The sequence below is a fragment of the Candoia aspera genome, chromosome 1, assembly GCF_035149785.1.
Source record: "Candoia aspera isolate rCanAsp1 chromosome 1, rCanAsp1.hap2, whole genome shotgun sequence".
Taxonomy (NCBI): domain Eukaryota; kingdom Metazoa; phylum Chordata; class Lepidosauria; order Squamata; family Boidae; genus Candoia; species Candoia aspera.
The window spans coordinates 129,987,305-130,005,518 of NC_086153.1; the positions used below are offsets into that span (position 1 = coordinate 129,987,305).

An 18,214-nucleotide genomic window follows, 5' to 3' on the forward strand; every position below is an offset into this window, starting at 1 on the left:
GTGGTACTAAAAATCCATCACTCTTGATGGGGTATGCAAGTCTTTGTTGCAACATTTTGCAAATAACTAATATCCACTTTAACAATACTCTTTCATTTAATGTAAATAAAATTGTGGATGTTGAATTATCCAGTACATTTTGCATTTGAAAATTGCTTAAATTTGTAAATATGTTTGCTCTGAGGTCTTTTACATTCCACAAGACAATTGAAGACATTATAGCTTTTTAAACACTCTGTCAATTAAACACACACACACACACTTTCCATAGATGAAGGAAGGGAGCAGCAGTTTCCATCTCCCACTGCCACAACCCCAGACCAATTGAGGAGCACCCATGATTACCTTTAACTAAAAATAGAAATGGTGGAAAATCTTGAACACAAGTCCCCTGCTCAATCTTATATGTTTTACCATTAGCTAAGAAATGTGTGGGGTCCAAGGGAGGAAACAAGAGCTGCTATAACTCTTTCAACATTTTTTTCAACCTCACAAACAGAACAACTATGTCTTAAGGCACATTGTTTTAGTGAATTTAACTGATAGAAAATAAGTGAGAGTTCTGATTCCTTAACTTCTAGAACAATGAAAAGGACTTCTGTTATAGACCTCTGCTAATGCCATGTCCCAAAGGCCACACTCCTGTCTGGAAGCTATAGTTTTCATTGTCTTTGCTGCTTGCAAAACTTTTAATGGAACGGGTTTTTCTAGCAAAAGAATACTGATTTTATCTTTAATGAGCAACCTATGATTTAGCTTCAGGAAATTGCTTCCTGGTTCTAAACTGCTTGCTAGCTGGGACTGCCATACCCCTTCAAAAACTGACAGTGGAGACTGTTCTTGTTAAGTCCAGGGACAAATTCTAACATGCTGAAAGCTGCTGAAGATGGTAGCACGGAACAAGAAGACTTGGCTTCTAAAAATGAGGAAGTAGTCAGCTGGGATATTAATGACATCAAGCTTCCCAAGGTAGGTGGCTATACTGTAATGCTTATTTTATACAAACAGAATTATTTTCTCCATATTAACTTTTGCAGAAACATGTTCTATTTTTAGTCATTATTATTACTATTTATTAGTATCATTCCATATAATACTACATGCATCAGCAGGTGGCAGCACCAGGCTGATCTTACCTGTGCCTGGATGTTAAGTAGGGTTGGACGGGCTTGGTAGTTGGATGGGAGACTCCCAGGGCTATAGGTTAAAAATTGAAAACATCTTCAGAGAAGGCAACAGCAAACCACTTCCATTCTGTTGTCAAGAAAATTGCATGGATATGTCTAGAAATCAGTAGCTTGACTCAAAGCAGACTTGACTTTATTGGGGAACATGGTTTTCTGCCCTGAGACTAACATTGTGGCTGGACTCACATTAAACAAGGCTAAGGAAACCATGATTTAGTCTTAAGTGTGACCCAGTCAAAGGACTGATTCATGAACTAAGTGTAATTAATTTCTGTGTAGATATGTATAGGATTGTACTATTTTATTTAAATCTGCATTGGTCTACTGAGTCTACACCCAATCCATTGGCAACATTATCATTCAAAACATAGCACTAAAACATAAGTCAAAATTCCATTTGAAACTTCTGAAACTTACTGGGAGTTTTGACACTGATTTTACTGAGAGGTGCACAGAATTCACAGAATACTGGTGAGACCATATTAAATTGGTCAAAATGGGCTTGGTAGCTTGCATTCTCATCGCATCAATTGTTGCTGTATTATTGCAACATATTTTTTCTCTTCTTTGATCACATTCCACAAGGCACTTTCCTGAAACGCTAAGATGGTAACAGTTCTTTTACACTTTATTATTAAAACCAAACTAATAGCCACAAACTAATGGGTGATTTTTCTGAGGAAAAATGCCGCATGAACTGGCATTTACCACTATACACACATGGATTAAAACCATATCTTGCAAGAAAACAGTCAAATATATTTGGTAAGCCTTGAATATGGAATGCAATTAACATATTCCTATTGGAGAATATAATTAACATAGTTCTGTCATTCATAGAATCATAGACTCATAGGGTTGGAAGGGACCTTGGAGGTCTTCTAGTCCAACCCCCAATTCTTAGGCATCTTAATATTTAATGGGCCTGAGGTCAGCAAGTAATAACGTATGAATTAAATACAGAAGTCAGTAACATATAAAAACAAAAATAAGACAGCTTAAAACTTACTTTTGTTCTTGTACCTCCATCTCACAACATTAAAATAAAACAGATATTGTGGCTTGAATCCTAATTAATCATCCTTGAAATTCAGCCACTTAGCTGAAATTCAGCTAAGGAGATATTATCTCATCAGGCCTAACTAAATTTCCATTAATTTCAATGGGCCTGTTCTAAACATCCAATCCTATTGTATATTACTAAAGGTTAAGGGCCTGTGGATGGCATGTTAATGGCTAAATATCTTCCAACCTTTTTTCTCTGCTTATGTGTGTCTTCCAGCAAGTCCTCTTCCTGGGTTTGTAGCCTAAACCTCTCAAAATCATCTAAGTCTGCATCAGAAACTCTGAAATCTGCAGGATGAGGGAAGCAGCTGTCTTACTTTTTTTTCTTCATCTCAAGTGTAACATTCTTTGGGTTCCTAACAGGATTTGAAACAGACAGATTGGTTTCAGGAATGGCCAGATTCCTACGTAAAATACATCTATAGCGCAGATGATAAAAATGCTCAGAGGCACCTGAGTAGCTGGGCAATGAGGAACACCAACAATCACAACTCGCGCATATTAAAAAAATCCTGCCTTGGCGTTGTGGTCTGTGATAGTGATTGCTCAGTCTCGGATGGAGGGAAGTTGTATCTGAGACCAGCCATATGTGACAAGGCCAGGCAGAAACAGCAAAGTAAGTATACCAAAGGGACAAGATTGTTCACTTGTACTCCTTGACTTGGCTTGTTTTGCATAGAGAATATACTCAGGAAGCACCCATTATAAGATCCTTTCTACTTGCGATCCAACTAACTTTAGTCACAAGAGCCAATCCGACATCCCCCCCTTTTTTATTTCTGCAATCTAATGTTAAACTCATGCAGAAGTCCAGTGGAGATTCCATGGAAATCAGTTACAGATAACACAAAGTCTTCAGTTCAAGATGATGCACTGAATAGCAGTAGATCACTGTGCTGTGGGGTCTTCGTTGATTTTAATTCCTGGTTGCTAAATGCCCAAATTTCAATGCTTTTGCTATTTCTCTTTATTTGTATTTGGGTTGGGTTTAGCAAGTTAGGGATATAGTTTGATTTTTCCTAAGCACTATTATTTCAGGGCTCTGGTTTACCCAGTGCTGCACTTAGACAAGCAGCAAGGAAATCTGTTGTGAGAGATCAAGAGCTCATGGGAGTCTCAGGCTTCAAATCTTGGAAAGTCACCTGACAATGCTCACTCAGCTCACTCAGTCTCAGCAGGCATAGATTTTGTTTAATCAGCTGTTTCAGCCCAGCAATGTTCTGTGGCTCAAAATCAGCCAATTTTGGCAGGGGAAACAGAAGTATCCAAAATGTAAGTATGGCCTGCCACATCAAGAGATAACAAAGATTTTTTAAGGTGACAATGAAGGACTTTCCACAGTGGTTGCCGACCGGTGAATTTGGGGATCAAAGTCTAGTGAGGATATCCTGAAAGGAGCTTTGTCTTTCCCCTCAGGGGAGATCAGGGGGACACAGACAAGAGGGCAAGTCTTTTGTTGACCCATGTGGTAAAAGTCATTAACCTCAGAAGTTCATGCAGCCTCTTCCTCTAGTGTTCACAAGGCAGTTTTAAAAATTCTCTTTTGCTATGCTTTTCAATCAACTGATGGTTTTAGGGCATACATCTTGGGATAATTTTTTTCTTCTTTAATATGGGTTTAGTTGGTTTTTTTTTCTTAGAAAAATCTTAGTATTATTATTACTCTGTTGTTTGCTTCCCAAAGGCTACAGATTGGAGCAGATTACCAAAATAGTAAATAAATAAAATTAAAGATAAATAAATATCAGAAGAGCAGGAGAAACCCCGTTCTTTCACTATGTGCAGATTAGCTTTAGAAATCAGAAGAAGTCAGTGCTCCTCTCTGTTTCTTCTGAGTTGTAAGATGCCCATTGCTATACTTGGTGAAGTTCTAAAATAGCCTCATGAAGAAGATCTAAATGCACCAGAGAAAATTAAGAAATGTGATCCCATAATTTAAACAATTACACGTTTGCCCTATTACTTCAAGGAAAACCCTTAAGGGTGAGAAGATGGTAAGAACCCTAACAAGGAATTTCATAAAGTTTCCTGACACATATTGGAGATATGGCCACTTGAAGATATTCAAAGACATGTTAATGGTGGAAGATTTTTCCCTTATTAACACATTTTTCCCCTATTAACACATTCTACTAAAAGGGAATGGGGCTAAGAGAATTCATGAGTCATTGTTTTCTTCAAAACACTTTTTGGGGGCTATTGTTATTCTTTTGATATTTGCTTTGGTCCGCCTCATGAAAGAGTGGGAATGAGAAAGATGTCCAAACTATTCTGCTGATGATTCCATGAGATATCAACTCTCCAAGTCCTATTATCCAATGGACTGGAAACATCCTTCTATTTAAACAATTAGCCCAAGGGTAGGCAACTCTTTTGGATAAGTGTACTCATTTGAAATGTAAGAGCATGTTGGGGTTGTTTTCACAGACCAGCTGTCATGAGAGAGGCTGGCACATTCACAGAGTGACTGCATGCACTGTGTACCCTGACCAAAGGGTATACTGGCAAGATTCCTCTCTCCCTCCCTCCCTCTCTTTCATTTTTAGACCAGATGGACATCCTTTCAAACAAAGCTGTGTTGTGCAGTCACCATCTCCCATTTTTATTTTTTAAGGATGTTTGTGGGATTCATGTAGGTTCTAAATAACAAGAGCTGCCATGTGTATTCCATATATCTATACTCCATATACTTGTTTTAAATATAAGAATCCACATATTGGTGAAACTTAGAAAATTAAATGGAATAGATGGTGTCAGCAACATTTGAACTGAAGGACCTCTAGGCAGAACATAAGATCCAGGTGAACACATTCACCATTCTTAGCTTATGGGAAAGAGAACCTGAACAGCTATGAGAAAGAAAAAGATACTATGAAAAACAATGCAGAAAAGTATTTCAAGGAAGAAATGAGTAAAGTAATTGTCAAGACAAGTTATCATGACAGACAAAGAAAGATGGAGGATGAAAGCCTTGGGCAGCAAGACAGATGCACCATGGCTGAATGCAGACTCTCAATGTCAAACCAAAAAGGTCAAGAAAAGATCTCTCAATGAAGAAAATCAACAAATAGAAGATGTAACAGGGAAAAGATAACGAGAGCAATTTTTAAGATGACCAAAAAGTCATTTACAGCTAAGGTAGGACTCAAGAATAATCACAGCAGAGATCTAATCAAAGAAAATGAGGTTCCAGGGAGTTGGAAAGATTATACTGAAAGCCTTCACAAACAGGACTATAGAATGAATAAATATATAAATAAATTCATACATAAATTGCTATATACATTCATATATAAAATTATATATACATTTTAAATATAATGTATTTAGAAGACTTATATGGTTGCCCATCTTATGTACTATAACCCTGAGTGGCTCACACGAAGACACAATCATGCAAGGGGAGAAAAATGCCACATGAACAGGCAGGTTTCAGAAAAAGAAGTGGGACATGAAATCATATAGCTAACAAGGATGTGCGTTACAAGGGGATGAATCACAGGAAGGAAGGCAATAACACATTTAGGGCATATCTACACTCCGCTCCTCTCCTGCACTGACAGTAGCTTAACAATAAGCCAGTTTAATGATATTCTACCTGATGGAGGCCCTGTGGCAATATCTTGCAATGTATTCAGTCTGGACAGCAAGTTATGATTTCCCATTGGACAATTCGCTTGCTGCTGTGCCTTCCCACCTTTCTGTTACAGAAAAACTGTGGCCAATCATTTTCCTTCCCTGGGTGGGTACTGTGGGTATTCCTAGATAAATATACTTTTATATGAGTATGTGTATTGTGTGTGCGTGTGGGTGGGTGTGTGTATGCATGCATGTGTGTGTACATATCCATGAATACATATGTATACATATACACTAACACACAGTTAAACTGAAAATATACGCACAGTTAAAGCATCAAGGCATACCAACTCGTTTGAAAATAAAAATCCCTTTCTTACTGCCCTGCTGGTCTCTCGTATCTTCTACTACCTTTATTATGAATGCTAGAGTATCACAATGGTTATAACACTTCCTTTGTAAGTAGAAGATTCCTGGATTAAAACCTGGGAGAATTAATTCTTATTTTTCATTCCTTGAATTTCCTACTTTTCCACGGACTTTTTAAAAATAAATCCAGTGATGCACCATTTCATGGTTTTGCAATGACTTAAATAGAAGTGATTGTTTCACCTACACAGAAAGAAAAAGTGATTAAGAAAAAAAATCTGCTGCTATCTTCAATTTACAAGGCAAATGTTATTACTCAAGTGATATTATAGCACACATGATAAAAGCAGTTCTAGAAGGCATTAGACGCTATGGTAGCCACTGACTTACTTTAGGTGTTGTTTCTGCCTCTGGAAGTCGTCAATGAACTGCTCCGGTTAGCCTGTAATAACGTAAAGTAGATCGGTCAAAATGGACAGGAGTATGCAAGGCAACATAAAGGGGGGAAAAACACTTCAAAATTGCAGCAAGAAAATGTGCCCAGAATTCACAGTTGTGATGGGAGGGGGATGTGTACAGAGTGATGTCATCCATTCCTGCCCTCCAAAAATGGTTGCTGGCCCATTCTGGTGAGAGGACAACTAGTCAGTGCAGATAACACCTGGGACAAGATCATGAATGATATTTCTATGACAACAAAGATGAGAATAGCTGTGGCAATGGTCTTTCCAGAGGTAACATGGCTATGAAAGCTGGACATTAAAAAAGAATGAGAGAAAGAAGACAGATACCTTTGAACTATGGGTGTGGAGATGGTTACTAAGAGTGCTATGGACTGCAAGAAGAACTCATTGGTCCTGGACACGATAAAACTGACTGACTGCTTGCTTGAGACAATGATCAGCAAACAGAAAATCACATATTTTGGGTATCTGGTGCTAACAGATGATGGCCCATACTTGGCAAGGTTGGAGAATGTAGAAGGCAGGAAAGTCAAGAGATGAAGTGGATGGATGGGATAGAAAAAAATACTAGAATCTTCTTGGAAGTACCACAGATTGTTGCTGGGTCTACCTTTGTTCCTCTAGTCTCCAGGATTTGAGTCTGACTCAATGGCACCTAATTAACTAATCTCCTTCCCTCTCCCCATTTCTCTTTATAGATGTGGTATATGCTTTGCTATTATATTTGAAAACTATTTAAAAAATGTTAAGTAATGTAAAGCATACCTATACAAGCTGATGTTTATCGTTAATAGTGTTGTAAAAATATTGCAGCAGTAGAGAAAGTCAGATAAAATACGTATAGTTTTCAGCTACTATGTTCTTTTACAAAACAACTTGAGGCAATTTTGGAACGCTATAAATGGATGCTTTGTTAAAGATATTTACTTGAAAAAAAATCTGAACAGTAATATTAAGTTAATTGAGGCTGCAATTGTATGCCCATTTATTTCAAAGAGGTTTCTTTCTGTGTAAACATAATTAGGATTGTGTTAAGAAATCATGGATAGGTCCTTAACTTAATGAATGTATACCTATTATGATTAGGAAGGAATGCATTCCTCTAATAGTAGAATAGCAAAAGTTACAGTTTTATAAACAAACACACAATCCTATCCTATGCATGCTTTTTCAAAAGAAAAGTCCTCCTGAGCTCAATAGGACATTCCCTGCTAAATGGGCATAAGGCTGAATTCTGGAACACAAAATCTATAGTTTGTATGGCTGGAACACCCTTTTTTTCAGGGAAAAATATTTAGGATTTATAAACAAAAGTGAACAACTTTGGGTTTAATGTGTACTCCTGCAATTCTCCTTATAACCAATAAGTTATAACCAGTTCTGCTTATAACTTATTCACCTTCTACAAACTGTTAGTTTCTGTTTTAATTCCATTTTGAACTTGAAAACAATATTTAGTGAACAGAACAATGGACGTTAATAGAAGTAATTCCATTTGTCTCAGTGGGGTTACTTCTACACATTTGTTAAAATTCAAGGGCCACCTGTGGACTTCTTTTAATCCAATCCCTTGCATACATGAAAAACTGCTCCTGAAGTTTAGGAGATGTTCTGAAATGTATTCTATGGTATATGAAAATCAGAAAGGCCTCTGTACATGTGAAAACACTCTATGTATGTACAAGTCAATGACATACCCTTGAAAAAGAATGTCATTGAAATGAATGGCACACGCTACCAAATAAATATGCTTCCAGTCTGGATCAGAAAAGGTTAATCTTTTGCGATGGATAATGACCATTTCTAATTACACTTAGTTTTCTTCTTATAAAAGCCTCCTCCAGATATGCAAGTTTCAACTACCAGATTCCCTCACTGCTGGGTGTAGCCACTGCTGAAAATTCTGGGACTGTAGTCCACACATCTGGAGGGGATCCAGGTTTGGGAAGTCTGTACTAAATTATGATTCCTAGATTATCATCATGATGATTACAACTATATGACCTGAAGACAGAATTAATCTTACACTATGTTTTGAATGCCAATATTTAGTGGTACATTTACTACAGGGAAACCATGTCCTAATTGTAATGGACCTTTGAAACTTATTCCATGTCGAGGCCATGGTGGATATCCTGTAACAAACTTCTGGAGACATGAAGGACGGTTCATATTTTTTCAGGTTAGTAAAAACAAAACAAATATTTAATTTATTAAGAGCAAGATAGTTCTCATAGATTGATTATATTTTGATGATAAGCAATGCATAATATTGAAAGGGGACCCCAAAACCCTGGTAGGAACAAGAGTGGAAGAGCACTATACCCTTTGGGTTCTGCTTGAAAGCTTCCAATATTCATCTGGTTGGCCACCGTGGAACACAGGATGTGGACTAATCAGGTTTTTGCCCATCAGGATGTTCTTAAGGCAGCGGATTTTTGGCCTTATGTTCTCACACTGGGGATCCAAGAAGGCTTTCTAATTTGAGGCCAATCTTATGCAGGTTGGGTCATACCAGCAACTGCCAAAAGGTTGTTGAAAGAAATGATGCAAGGCTAGGCACAATACCCTCAGTTAAATCCAGAAATGCTTCTAAACTTCTACCTTTGTTCCCTGATCTGAATAGACATGACCAGAGTGTGCCCCAATTAAATTAATTAGAGCCCAATCATTCCTTAATTATTAAAGTAAAATCCCATTGGGTTAAATGGTAGGCACAGAAAATTCTTTGGGTCCCCATTTCCATCTATAAATCATCAAGGAAAACAAAGATTTGCTCATTTCTCCTGGGATGAAATATCAGAAACTTACATTAAAATTCAACCACATAAAAACCACATACCACTTTGCACCCTTTATTGAGCTTACTATATTGATTTGCAGTGAGTTCATGAAACCAGATTTCTTCCATAACAATTTTCCCCAACTTTGAGACTGCAAGCCCCAGAATTCCAAGCCAGCTGGGTGGAGCATAATGATTGGGATTTCTAGGAGTTGTAGTTCTAGAAGGTAGAAGATGCTAAATTGGCATAGGCTGCTCGTGTTTTAAACATGATTTGATGCTTAGGCATATCTGATAGGACAGGAGACTTCTTTCCAACATGAGCCCGGAATCTAAAATTGTATATATTCTTGGAAGAAATACAGCTAGATATATTGTTGAATGAAATAGTACCCAAGTATATTGTCCTATCTAATTTCTGATTGTATTAATTAATTACAAAGAAACAGTAGGCTGGTCTAGATCAAGTCCACCAAGAATAGAGAGGGGGAAGTCTAATCCTTTATTTAAAAATAACTCACGGTCTCTGTGTAATTTTAAAAACTCCATGGATTTTAATAGTTTTTTTAACCCATGTAAACAAACAGGCTGGTAGAAGGATGTGATTTCTTCCTCCCCACATATGGTGAAGTTGATCTATATCAGGAAAGTGTGCTTTCAATTAAGTAAATAAAATCAAGAACTGGAGCGGTTTGACAAACAATTTGTGGATCATTTAGTTTAGTGCACTCAGGCCATTTTGGCATTTACATCCCTTTCACTAGTATGCATTGTGCTGTAAATGGTTTTTTTTTCTTTATGTTACTATGCCTCTCTTCATTTATTTGTTAAGTCAAAGGGAGCTCATGATCACCCAAGACCAGAAACAAAACTGGAAGCAGAAGCAAGAAGGTCAATGCAAAAAGCATATATTTCAACTTCTCCAAGACTGAAGAGGAGCAGAGAGATGGAGGTAATTTTTCATCGAATCCAATACCCAAATGCCTACTATTATCACAGACGGAGTTCCTGAAGCTGAGCATACTGCACGGACTCAGCAGTACGGAGTATTGGTTGAGGGTTCAGTATTAGTATAGCCTGAGCACAATTTTCCCTCCCTAGAGTTGTATCCCCAATTGGGATGGTTCACTTGGTGGCAATCAACTGACAAGAAGTGGCAACCATTTCTTTATATTGTAATAACTCACAGATAAGTCAAGCTAAGAGGCAGCACTTAGTCAACTTTGGCTGATCTAAAAAAAACCCCAAAGTCACACCTAGTTAGTACTTGCATTGGAGACCACTAGAAAATACCAGAACTATCAACTGGAAAGTCAAAAAGCCATTCTGGAAGGAGGCAATGGCCAACCACTTCCATATTATTTCCAAGAAACCCAAAAGGACATTTACATGGAATCATCAGGAGTCAAGCTCAGCTCAAAGGAGACTTTCCTGTAATATAAAGTTATTATTGAGTTAGTTATGACTGAGTCATTGTGTGCTTACTCTAGAGTAGAAAAGTTCAAAAGCACAGCAATACATAAGAGAATTAGTGGATTGGGCCAAAGGCTTCATGAAAGTGGTTGGTAATTTCTGACTTACAAAGGCTTTTTTGAGTCATGTTGCAACAGACCTGGAGTGAAAGAAAAGCAAGAGGATGGGTGCCAGTTATGTGATCAGACACCAAGTGAGGACACTGACTTCAGACAAAAAAAAAAGGGAAGAAAAACACAGCACCCCAATGTTATGGCTCAGGAGAGTGGTGGATAGAATATATTTGGGAGATAAAAATAGAACTGGTAATACATTACAACATTTTCCTTGGGATGTCACGTTGCTTTTCAGCTTTGGAAAGGAAGGGCTGTGCAGAATGTGCTATCCATAAAATGGCTTCACAAGGGAAGTCTCGAGGAGAGTGATCTGGTGTGTCTTATTTCTACTAAGAGGACTAATTGTAAAGATGTGCACAACAGTGAGAGATAATTAAAATGATATACACATTTTCTAAAACTGCAGAATTGCAAAATCAGTAACTGAGATTTTTAAAGAAAAACCACTACTCTAACCCAAACAAAGGTATTTAGTAAATAATACAGTTAACAGTGCACTATTTGCATGGTTAGAGTGACTAACATTCCCACAGATACAAGGCTATGTGCATTATTTTCAGGGTGAATTAGGATATCGAGGAAGAGAGTTATGCTACTGGTCTATAGCCTGACGGAAACTTTGCCACCCATGGCTTCTGCTCTTACTGCAGCATTGATCGATCAATTGACTTACTGATTGATTCACACACATTTATATGCCACCTATTCTAACAACTCTTTTGTAACTGTCCTGCTTCATCTGGAGGCTGGGTTGAAACCACTTAGATAAGCTCATAAGGAAATCCAAGAACCAAGGCAAATATTTTATTGCAGAATGTTGAAAGCCCATACCAAAAGCATTTCAGCAACTGCAGTTATTCACAAACTGCTCTTATTTAAATATGACAAAGTTCAGTCTTCCACATTGAGTTTTATGTCTTGCCCTTCCTAATGGAGTACCTGACTCCCTCTTTGAGGCAGGTCGGCTTGGTTCCATGTGGCCTCTCTTTTCACAACTGTCAGACTTGCTCTTATCTGAGTTTTCACTGACTATGTGAAAACTAATTCTCACAGTAACTTAGATCATTAAAGAGGCAGAGAAGTCCAAGGAGCAGGGAGACTTCACATGATAATCTAAGCAAACATCCAGCTTTTGGAGTTCAACTATAGATTTGCTTTGAGAATTAATGGATCTTTATGATAGCTGAATTATATTATGATGGATCTTTTTAAGTCCCTGACAGGAGAGATGCAAAGTGATGATACTTTACTATTAATTGTTCCCAAACATGAAGACCAAATATCACAGAGTAACTTCAGTGGATATTTCAGAGAGAACCCGTCTCAAGAACTAAATAAGTGTTTGACCTTTGCCAAAGGCTTCAGTTCTGCAAAAGCACCCTATCTAATAGAGCACACGCAAGACCTAGGCTGCAGCAAATACTTGGACAAGTACAAGCCAATTGGAAGCAGTGAATATGATTATGGAGACCCAGTGGAATTGTTAGCATCTGACTATTCTGAATACGGGGAACCAGAAAGCTGGAATAGAAACTTTGGCCTAGGAAGACATCTTCCATCAGTGAAATACGGCAGTGGCTCTACTACATTTCTTGCAGGTCTACCCTGTGAGACACTGTCTTCCTTTAATACAATTGATCTGAGTCCCCAGCATGTTCCTAGTAGGTGGGAATCCTCAGTGAAGGTTGGTTACCACTCATTCAGATCTACTGGAAATATACTTGGGGAAGATATGTATGAAATCAAAACACCCCTGTTCTGTAACAGCAGCCATGTCCCTTCCTCCTGTTGCCAACTGCCTCCAGAAGATCCTTGCATCATTGGAGACCCTGCCCATCACTATTACCAGAATTCCTTGCCTGTAAAAGAGAATGAGTGGCCCCCTGAGGAAGACAGAAAGTATACAAATCTTGACCACTGCAATTATGAGAAGTTTTTTCACTTCTTTCCTTTACGGTGAAGCCATTTTATCATGTCCCCCAAGTAGTGAGATAGATTCTCCACTATTGCGAACATTGTATTGCTACTTGCTTCTGGGTATAGGTTAAGATACATCCAAATATGGGTCTTCTTTTGCATTTTGTTGCTGCATTTCTGGCTTTGTTTTGTAATTTGTGAAGCAATTTGTGTCAAGTATTTCATGGCAAATAAATTGGCTATATTCTGCCTGCACTAGTAGGTAAATTGTGAAAGTATGGATTGAGAGTACCACTGATTTGACCCACTCCTCTGCATACTGTGAGCCCAGGTGCTTCACCCATTTGTGTATCCACCGCTTTTTAAAGCTGTTTTTTCCTCTGATTTTTCTCAGAATGAGAAATAATTTTTAATAAAAATATAGAACTAATTTTATACAGAATGATCATTTGCAAGTAGACTGTCCTCAGTATACACCATTCACTAACTTGCCATGTTTTCACTTTTTGCTTTCAGAGGCAAGACACAACCTAATTTCAAAATGGCATTTTAAATATTCTGGAATTCCAAATGCTGATGTTCATTGTCATCTAAAAAACAAAAAATACAAATTAGAGATAAAACATGGCATTATGACTTAAAGGATATTTTTACACTATAATTTGTGGATTGTCTATGAAATTGCCATAATGACTTCTGAATATCACACATGAAGAACTGTCTTGATACAGACCAAATGATTTTAAAAATGCTCATTTGGAAGTGGGTCATTCTTTGTACACAGTAGGAGATTGTTCCTTTGCTTGGAAAGTGGAAACTAAAAAGTTGGCAGAGACAAAACATGGTCAAATCAGCCTGTATATTTGTAAGATACATTGGCAGGCTTTCAACATTTTACACCCTGGAGGAGGCTACAGTCCTTGAATCACCACACTTATCCTTTTGTCTTGTGCAACAGCTTTCCTTCTTCCATTATTTGGGGTCAACTGCTCAACAGGTAGCAACTCATAAAGCCTTGTAAGCCAATGCAGTTATTATCCAACATTTACTTAATGGGATGGGTAGACATTTTACTAAAGTACTATCAAATCTACTACTAAAATAAGGAGTGGTGAGAAATTACAGTGTTAGTACTTATGGTGACCTTAAGTCAGATGTTGGAAGAAGCCAAAGATTTTAAGAAACCAAAGATCTTGGTGTGATGGAAATGTATCCCATCACTGGCAATTCCTTTTTAATGGCTGAAATTATTTTAGGTATCCACATTTACCACATTCCCACCTCTTGTAATGGCTGCAGGGAAGGGCGTGGGGGAGGGCAATATACATCATGTTTCAGTTGTCTTGTTTGCTCTTCATTTTGTAGTGCAGGTGGTTTGAGTGAGCATTAATGATCTGCTTAGGGTCTAGGGCCCCAGAGTCTTTGGGGCCCCAAATAGCAAATGGCTGTGGATGTTATCCTGAGGCACACTGGGTTGGAGGCTGCTTACCATTGCATAGCCTCACTTTTTGCATCTTAAAACATGTCATAGCTAGGAAGAAGCTGGGCAAGCATGTACATGGCTACAAACATTCAATTTATCATTCTTGAATGATATATTCCCCTTCTCTACAGTAAAATGTGGCTCGCTGCCAAGTAAATAGGTAGCAGAACTTCTGGTATGATTTCTAAGGTTAAAATAGAAAACTGTACATACTCAAGATTTTAAAAAGAGCAACAACAAGATGGTTCCTGTTGAATGCTCATTTGCTCAGGGTTAATCCACGGAGGTTGGGTGCTAGATGCAGATGAAGCAAGCCCTCTTTTTTCTTTTTTTTGACATTTCTCATTTTACACCTTTATTCTCTCTTTTTCTCTCTTCTTTCCCCCAGCATAGTTTTTCCCTTCCTATCAGGGTGCAAGGGACAGATATTTCTTCTAAGAAGCCTTAAATAACCTTGCAGAAAGTTTTTGAAATTAAGCCAAAAGCTTCATGTGTACCTAGAGCCGTAGCTGCTCCACACTGCTTTAAACTGGCTATTTAGGCCACTGGAACAAGCCATGACAAGAAATGGAATATTGGGCTCAAAAAGCAACAGTCTGTGTAATAATAAATCCAAATTCAGTTCTGTGAGTCCACAGCAAGAGTGTATGAGCTGGCCTCAGTTCACCTCAGCTAGGCATTTCTGGCTATAGAAGGCACATGATTTTCTCCATCAAGGTTCTTTGCTTCACCATGAGTCCATAGTTGGCAGTCCCATCAGCCAGAAAAACTTTTATGCATGCATTGCACATGCTCCTGGAATTGCTGGATGAGACCTCAACCAGAAAGAAAGCATTTTCTGTTTAGACAGGAGGGCACAGCACGTTGTGAAACAGCTTCAGAAAGATGCTGCACAAAACCCTTTGTGATGTGATGAAACCTCAACATTTTCAGAGTTTGTAAATGTTTATCTTGCGGTATAGGTATATTAAAATTATTATTGTTGTTATTTATTAAGTTCATAGGCCGCTTCAGTCACTATTGACTCTGAGTGGTATACATGCCCAACTCTATAAACCAGGTTAAATCATAGCAGAAATTACAGTCATGATGTAAGAATAGCAGCATAAATACAAAACAGTATAGCTGTATTTATCCACCAGGGGACATAACAGTAGAATGGACAAAGAAGCAAACATCATACTGTGAGAAGGAACATTACAATATCTCTGCCCCACAGCTTGCTGGAACAGCCGGAGTTTAGATTCTTGTCTTAGAGGTTTGGTCCCATGGACCTACATGCATATTAATTAAGTTTTCAGATCGTTATATAGTAGCCAAGATCTGGTAGATATCCTTTTCTGAAAGTTGGAAAAGAAAAAGTGACAGGAAGTGGCATCAGAAGGAGGCCTCACCATTTATCCGTTCATTCCATTTAAAGTACTTGTAGCCTACTTTTCTATTAAATGATACTCAAAGTGGAGACTTGGAAAACGGTGAAAGCAGAAATATAACCATCAACAATATGCCTACCCTTTTGGGCAGCCCATCGTGCAAGCTGGCCCAAAAAGAAGAGAGCTGGGTGCTCTGGTGTAACACAAGGCTGAGGTTCTTCAGTGTGGAAGAGGATCAGAAATAGTGCTTGGGAGCAAGCAGTTACACTAGCTTTCTTCTGCCAAGTGATAAAAATCTAGGATTTTCTACACTGAGTTTATACTTCTCCGATGTCATTATTTTATATTTTCTATATCAGCCCTTTCTGTTTAAAAGGAGCCCAATAGAATGCTTGTGGAGCTTCTTCATGCAAACTGGTTAACCCCCCCCCCCACACACACACAACACAATAATTTGCAAAAGTGATCCTGTGGTAGAACTGCAATGGCTTCTTGCAGGAAGTCATCTTCTTGTGGCTTACTAACATATGAGTGCCTGGACTCACACATTGCTCTGCCATAATGTGGTTTGACATTGGCTTCTTGCAGTGTGTAAGCACAACCATCTGTAGCACAGTCAATAAACTAAAGTTGAAACACGGTAGAGCACACTGTGTAAACCTAATCCATGCCAAAAGTTAACCTGCTCACTGTTTTAGAGATAAGAATAGCCCATTAAGGTACAACCAGTGTTAACATATGCACACACACATACACATATACCCCAGATGTGTTGAATTGTACCTTCCTTAATCAATCATCAGCATGCTGTTTTGTCCAGAATTATTGTATCTGGAAGGTACAATAAGCTGAAAAGATTGCCTCATCATGAGGGGAGAAGAAAAACAGTTTCTCCTAAGCACTGTTAGAGGATCAACCAGTAATTCTGAAGCCAATCAGGTCATCTGCATTCTTTCATTCTGCAAAGGTGGGAGAAATAGGGCATGATGACCATGGGTGAAGATACAATCAGCAGGGCTCTTGTGAGGTTTGAGCCTGCTTCTGACTCTGAAAACAAAACATATCCGCAGTCAGAAGGGGAAAACGAACCTTATCAGGAAGGACTTGGAGAAATAAAACCCAGAAGTGACTCAGCAGAGTGGGAGAAATCAGAGACAAACTTTGGAGGGAGAATTAAATCCTCCAATCAGCGCTTGAGAAAGACGAGCACAGAAGCGCCCAAATAAAAAGGCAGCCCGATTGGCTGCAGGTGAGAAAAGGCATGGAAAGGATTGTTTTAAAAGGCACGCATGCCAAAAGCAAGCTGCCAGAGGCAACCAATCCTTTGAGCTCACAGCACCTGTGGAAGAGTCCTTGCACTAGTAGGAAGCCTTGCCTGTAGCCAGTGTGGAACCACAGCCAGCACCTTCTGCCATTGTGGACCAGCTTCCTGCACCAGCTGCTCCAGTCAAGCCTCTCCTTGACATTCCTGCTGAGCACAGCCTCGCCTGCAGTTCCAAGCCTTGCCTTGTCACTCCAGCATGATTCAGTCTTGCCTCCAGTCCCAAACCTTGTCAACATGCTCCAGTGCAGTCCAGCATTGTTTCCAGATCCGAGCCTTGCCTACACACTCCAGTCCAGTCCAGCCTTGTCTCCAGATCCAAGCCTTGCCTCGACATTCCAGTCCAGTCCAGCCTTGTCTACAGATCCGAGCCTTGCAAAGACGTTCCAGCCCAGCCCAGCCTTGTCTCCAGATCCAAGCCTTGCCTCAACATTCCAGTCCAGTCCAGCCTTGTCTCCAGATCCAAATCTCGCCTAGATGCTCCAGTTCAGTCCAGCCTTGTCTACAGATCCGAGCCTTGCAAAGACATTCCAGCCCAGCCCAGTCCAGCCTTGTTTCCAGATCCAAGCCTTACCTTGACGCTTTAGCCAAGTCCAGTCTTGCCTCCAGATCCAAGCCTTGCCTAGATGGTCCAGTCCAGCCTTGTCTAGCCTCTGTATTTCAGCCTGGTCCAACCTGCGTGCCTGTTCACAGACCTGTGTGTCAAGCCTCCCCTTTGCCATGTGCTGTAGCTCCTTCAAGTCTTGCAGCTTCAATCAGAGAACTAGCTGAGTTCTGCCTCACTGTCTTGCCACAGTCTGAACCTGCAGCATTGCCTGAGCGTCCTTTGCAGCCTGGGTGGACTTGATTGAATTGCATTGCCTAATCTATTACAAGGACTTTTGCTTGTAAATAGTTATTTCAATAAAGAATTTTAATAGTAATTCTGCCTGGCTGTCTCATAGTCTGAACAGGACAGCTCTTTCAGTGGGAGGAGGACCTTGCCCTGCCACCTTCCTGATGAGCTTTGTGAATTGGGGCAGCTGTTTCTACAAGATACTCAAATGAAATCAGTGGTGGCCCCATTGCCATCTGAACTCCAACTC

The 18,214-nt window shown here is 39.2% G+C and overlaps 1 protein-coding gene across 1 annotated transcript; it reads left to right on the forward strand.

The window, feature by feature from the left end:
- The first annotated feature begins 867 nt into the window (after window positions 1–867).
- GCM1 (glial cells missing transcription factor 1) lies at window positions 868–12,995 on the forward strand. The gene is made up of 5 exons (XM_063298320.1): window positions 868–969; window positions 2,616–2,868; window positions 8,734–8,846; window positions 10,279–10,398; window positions 12,249–12,995. The coding sequence occupies exons 1-5, from the start codon at window positions 868–870 to the stop codon at window positions 12,993–12,995; spliced, it is 1,335 nt and encodes a 444-aa protein (XP_063154390.1).
- Window positions 12,996–18,214: the final 5,219 nt, after the last annotated feature.

Excerpts from the sequence above, each read along its gene's own strand:
- GCM1 (XM_063298320.1), top strand. The coding sequence starts at position 868 with ATGCTGAAAGCTGCTGAAGATGGTAGCACGGAACAAGAAGACTTGGCT. Across the intron at positions 970-2,615 it reads ATGACATCAAGCTTCCCAAG|GATTTGAAACAGACAGATTG; the intron begins GTAGGTGGCTAT and ends GGTTCCTAACAG. Across the intron at positions 2,869-8,733 it reads GGCCAGGCAGAAACAGCAAA|GGAAACCATGTCCTAATTGT; the intron begins GTAAGTATACCA and ends CATTTACTACAG.